The 6,000-nt window shown below is 44.4% G+C and overlaps 1 protein-coding gene across 1 annotated transcript in view; it reads right to left on the reverse strand.

Annotated features, from left to right (window-relative positions):
- The window catches only part of gnal (G protein subunit alpha L), a 150,158-nt gene extending 146,426 nt beyond the window's left edge, over window positions 1-3,732 (reverse strand). The window contains exon 1 of the mRNA XM_012964388.3: window positions 2,740-3,732. Coding sequence (XP_012819842.2) covers window positions 2,740-3,244 — 505 coding nt within the window. The 5' untranslated portion in view covers window positions 3,245-3,732. The remainder of the gene's footprint in view (window positions 1-2,739) is intronic.
- Between the last annotated feature and the right edge of the window lie 2,268 nt (window positions 3,733-6,000).

Raw genomic sequence — 6,000 nt, forward strand, 5'->3', positions numbered from 1 at the left:
ATCAGTCATGCACACTGCAGCTAAGCAATAATTTTACTTAATTTGCCCTCACAAATCCTTCCCCAAATTCTGTCCTCCAAATGCAGCTCCTTCTCTAATGTTCAAGCAGTCCCCCTATCACCCACCCCTCCCTCAAAGCTCCTTCACTATTTCCCCCTCACAGATCCTTACCCAGACTCAATTTCTTTTCACCACCATGCTGCTCCGCTCCTAACTCAATATTCTCTGAGCTGCTTTTTTGAGGATTCCTCCCTCAATAACAGTTACCTTTCCTTGGTAAGCTTTCATATTTCAGCCACTCTGTTACTTCATGGCACACATGCCAGTGTTTCTCAGACAGCTGAAAAGCACTCAAACTTGGATGTCCAGTCAGTCATTTGTCTAAAAAGAAACTATCTTTGTCAGGTGGATTTCAGACAGAAAAAGAGCATTTGAACATTTTAAGGTTGACTGTAATGGGCTGCTTTGAGTTTATTATTTTTGTGGCTGGCAGAATATGTTTGCCATGGGCATTAGGGCAAGGGCACACTGAGAGCAGCTACATGGAGTGGAACAAAGATCAGACCAAAAATGCAAAAGCATGTCCGTGTAGCTGCACCCAGGCTTACTGTTCCGCTTCTCTCCTCCTGTCTATGAAATGCAGATAGAGAGATGCGAACCCTATGCTTATGGACTTATTTATCAATTTTTGAGTTTGTGAATATGAGTTTGTTTTTCTAAATTGAATAAACTTGCATAGAGTTTGAGAATATGGCTTGACTTTGCCTATGACAACTGCCACTGACTTCTAAAGAAACTCGCAAGTTTTTACATTTAAGTTTTTGGGTTTTTTGCACTTCATAAATACCAGACATTTCAGTTTTTGAACTATAACTTGAATTCAAGTTTTTAAGTGCAAAAAAACTCAAACTCGACTGTTGATAAATCACCCTCTTAGTGTGATCCTGCCCCGAGGTAAGTGCCTGAGGTTAAATGAAAGTGGAGAATTGGCCCCATGCACAAAAAAGCTTTTGGTTGTGCCTGCACCTAGAGCCATTGCATAGACCTGGGTGCAGGTACACAGCACAATTCAGGTGCAGACAGAATCTGCCCTGTGTGGCATTGGTCTTAAATGCACACAGTCCCGCCAAAAAGGCTGTGTTTAATTAGCTAAGAGCTTGTGTACAATCAGAAGAGTGCATCAGTTTTATATTTTTGCTTAAAGAGGATGATCATAAAGAACATTACAATACCATATTCCAGTGTTTCTTCAACTTTTTCTATTGGGGCCCACCTTATTTGGGGGAGTTATAAAGTGTTCAGGTCATTTACCTTATTTTTTATACTACATGAATAGGATCTATTATTCAAAATGCTTGGGACCTGGGGATATCCGGAAAAGGGCTTTTCCATAATTTGGACCACAATAATTTTAATCTACTAAAAAAACCTTTTTAACATTAAATAAATCTAGGATTGCATTATTGCATAGAAAAATTAGAATTTGCTCATAATAGACTCTATGGGAGATAGAGTTCAGAGCCTTCTAGACAATGGGTTCCTGGATAAGAGATTCCACTAACTCAAGAACTAGGTCAGTGTGTAATTCAGCAATACAGTGTTAGTACACTTAGTATCACAGTTGTGTACATTATCCTGCCTCCAGCTGTTGCAATACAGCTCCCAGCATTCACCGACAGATGCAAGCTGTTAGGAGAATTCTGGGAGCTGTAGTTCAATAACAGTTTAGAGCTGCAGGTTCTGTTATAAATAGCGGGCCCTGCTGACATTAAGGAATTAATTACAGATTACTGCATGCCAGTGGTTATCTTTATCCATTAACATTGAATTATACTTTACATGGAAGTTGTATGTTCCAAGCAGACAACAAGCACCTAAAGGGCACTTTGACATCGGGAAGCATGTGCCATTTCCCAAGTGCAGGCCCTAGTGGTTTCTAGCCAAGACCACACACAGGGCCCTTAACCACACGGAGATTTTCTACAACTGAAAAGTAAAAATTCAAATGACAGCAGCACAGTGTCACAACCCTTGGGACAACATTAGCACACATTTATCAATTAGACTCACCTGTCTAATATCCCTAGTGGGAAAGCAAGTAAAGCACTGCAGGAACGTCTGCCAAGGTTTTATATTTCTATACACAATTGTAAGAGTCAGCAGCCCTGACATTACTCACAATTTATATTCATCTGTATTTAATATGCAGAGTAATAATTAAAAATGTGTAAAATTTGTGCAACCTGAGTGTATAGGGAATGATTTGGCCCTTAGTAGAAATAAATTGTAGTTACTGGTTAATGGCAAATCCCATCATGATGGAGGAAGATGTGTCCCCGGAACAACGGAAGTGCTGAATAAATATAAAACATTACCCGGGACACTGATAGTTAATGTCCAATAAGCCTTTCCTTTATCTACAGACCAGCCTAACACTGTGATGTTGCTAGCCATGATCCAGCCCCCTTGACTGCTACTTGGGTGGGGTATCATCACCATCATGGGTGAGAATGGTACCAAGCAACTACCATGCTCCATTGTACCCATCTCCTAACTTAGGATGGTCTGTGCCCCCCCCCCCCCCAATGATATTGAACTACATGTCACTGCCCTGGGCTTGATGAGAGTTGGAGATCAGCAACAGCTGAAGGGCGCAAGGTTGAACATCCCTGATATTCACTGGCCATTAAACTGCTTCCACCCACTATAAAAGAACACCCTTGGGTGCAGGTGCCTTACCTAGTAGGAGCAGCCTGTGCGTCTGCTTGTATTCCCTTTTCTGCTCCTTGAGCACCCTGTCTATGCTCTTGCTGACTTTTTTGGCCTCTTTCTCTGCCTCCTTCTCCTCCAGCCGGAGCTTGTCCCATCCCTTGTGCAGAGGATGCTGCTGGGGGTGCGGTGGGTGCTGCTGGGGGTGCGGCGCTTTACTGGCCTTGTGCTGCTGTTTGCTCTCCCCGCTGCCTCCCCCATTCTGCAGTAAGAGCAGGAGTCCGTCCGGGCTGTCCCCTCCTCGGCCGGGCTTGCACTGCTCCACTCTCCGGGGCTGCCCCGGCACGTCCCCTGGCTGTGATGCCCCCGGCCGGTGCAGGTCTCCGTGCCTCAGGTCTCCGTGCCTCAGGTCCCCGGCTCGGAGCGGCACTGACAGTTCTGGGGGCTGTTCGCTCTCCGAGGTGGTGGCGGCGTTGGAGATGGAGCCGCTGGGATCACCAAAGAGCCGCGGCCGTAGGCTGTAACATAGCCCCATGGCTTTGGCTAACCCACAAGTGCCCTGCCTGCCTACTCGCCCAAATCACTAGCTACGGAGCTGCCTCGGTGTATCCGCGGGTCGGGCCAGAGGAAATCCCTGCAGGCGCAGGGAAAAAATCCAATAAATCCAAAGAGGCCGTACAAGGAATATAGCAGCGGCACCCCTCTTCCAGCAGTGACAGATGCAGATACCCAGTACTGAGGAGAAAAAATTGCAGGGATGAGGCAGGGATTGGTCTAGCTCTTCATCCTCCAGCCAGGGATCCCGGGAGCCGGGGCAGCAGGAGACGGGGAGCCCACAATCCCCTCACATTCCCAGCGTGCCATTTTGCATTTTCTCCCGTCAGGCTAGTGCGCACATCCACACTCCCCGCTGGCCGGAGGATCACCTGACGCACACACTCTCTCTCACACACACACAGCGGACCTAGCTGCCGGTCCACCTTACCGTAATATGCTCGGCAAACGCGTCTAGAGCAGCAAAAACCTGGACTGAAACCAACACTCTGCACCTCTAGTGCGCAGCTACTCAACTAAATAAGACTTTATGAAATGTTTCGTTCTTGGTATAATAATGGTGTCAAAGAGGGGTTTCCGATCCTCTAGTGCCTACTCTCCAGCTCCTGGTATCGGTTCTAGTTCTGTTATTTGTAGGCCAATCCTGAAAAGAACTCGGCATCACAGTCAGTAGCATAAGTAAAAGCTACTCTGCCCCAAAGTAAAATCAACTTTGCCCCCCTAAACTTTGGGAACAACGTTCCCTCTAAGATGTACTTGTGCGCTTCCCCCTTAGTCATTCAACCCCGTCCTTTCCTTGTTCTGTTATGAAGTGATGGTTTCTGAGATTTCAGGACCCTCTGTTTTCCAGTGACTTTATTTATCACCCACTATGGAAAACCTTCATTTCAAAATGAAACCAGGTGAGGGGCTCCCTTATACTGTGGGCATAAGGGGAGGTTGGGGAATGGTTCATGAACTAAAGTATCATATTTTTTCTTTCAATTTGTAGAATGGGATATGTCTGTATAAAAATAATTTGCCAGTTAAGATTAAGTGTTTATTTACCTTTTTTACATAACTGAAAAAAATGTAACTGTCTGTACCTTACTTTCTGGGACCCTCCCTGGATATGACTCATGGAAGTTTAGATCTTGAAAATTAAATCTTACTGTCTGGTCTCACTGTCTTATAGCTCATTTACATTATTGGAACTTGTAGGGTTACAGGAGACATATTGCATAACTGAAAATCCCCCAAATCTTAAAGGCAATAATGAATAATATATGGTGCTGGTGTCAATATGGGCTAAGCAAAAAAATTATTATCTTTAAAAATGGTCCCTTTATTGGATCGCCGAATGATCTGCTATGACCCGTTCCCCTGTTTCAAAAAAAGGGTGGGCATGTATTATGTTCTCTGCCAGAAGCACAGTAGAAGGAGAATAGCTAATCTTAGCCCTACAAGCAAAAACAGGCTTCAGTCTCCTATTAGGTCAGCCTAGTTACTGATACCAAGGGTCGGACTGGGCTGTTGGGACACCGGCCCCTGCGGCCCAGACCCGACCCTTGCTGGCACGCCCCCTGACTGTCCGCTGCCCCGCCTGAGGCGTTAAATTTACCCGCTCGGGGGAGGATGTCGGGTGGGGGGCCCTGCGAGGGGGATTAGGGGACACGGTGGCGAGGGCACCTGCAGGGCCCCTGGCACGGGTGCCCTGGTGGACCCTTCACCCCAAGTCCGACCCTGCTGATACCCCTAGTATTTCTTCAGCCTCCCCCACTCCCACACAACTATACCTCCCATCTGCCCCAATCCCTGCTTCCAAATAAGACAGCTCCCCTCAATCTGCTCATCTCTTCATCTAGTGCTCACCAATCCCTGATTTTTACATCACCACTCAACCCCGCTGTGTCAATGTCAGTCATTGTTTTTAGGTTGTAATCCAACCTGTAGCACCAGCTTCTATGGCAGATATAACCTCACTTAATGATTTCCAACATTGAGCTGCTGTGAACGTTAAAGAAAAAGATCTGAAGAATAGCCCTATAACAAGGCTGTTGAACCTCTGGCTGGTACAGAAAATTCTCTATATAAAATATATTAGGCGGTATATCCCTTTTAAGTAAACATTACTTGCAGCATCCACAATTAAGGGGGTGATTTATCAATGGTCAATTAAGTGCAAAAAAACTTGAATGTGAAAATTTGCAAACTGGAGTTTTTTGAGATATCTGAGTTTTTTATTTGAAAGAGATTTCATTATTAATAAATAAGCCAGCATTCGATATGCAAGTTTATGCAATTTAAAAAAACAAAAAAACTTGAAAAGTCATAAATAAACTCATTCAGTGTTTTAACTTCTCCTGCTAGAGGGAGTTCTGTCAAGTTGTGGTTCTTTCAGGACTTTAAATGCCATCTTGTCCCAGTTTTTAGACAATGGGCACACGGAGCATTTGCTCTACTGTTCTCAGTCTGTGTTTTTTCTGCAGGTGCCCTACCACTTGTCACTTTTAATTTAAATACAGATGTAAATATATGGATATTTTATTGAAATGTCTACCACTATTAAATAGCAAGCAAAATAATAATATAATCTACTAAATTATACTCTCTTGTTTTGTTTGATGATAAGATTTTCATAACCTCCACAGATTAAGACAATGTCTGCATTTATGCATTTTATTACCAGATAGCAAATTGTTGACTTGTGCAGGATTCTAAGAATTGCATTTGCGCTACTACATACATATTTCCTAG

Source organism: Xenopus tropicalis, chromosome 6 (genome assembly GCF_000004195.4).
Source record: "Xenopus tropicalis strain Nigerian chromosome 6, UCB_Xtro_10.0, whole genome shotgun sequence".
NCBI classification, from domain to species: domain Eukaryota; kingdom Metazoa; phylum Chordata; class Amphibia; order Anura; family Pipidae; genus Xenopus; species Xenopus tropicalis.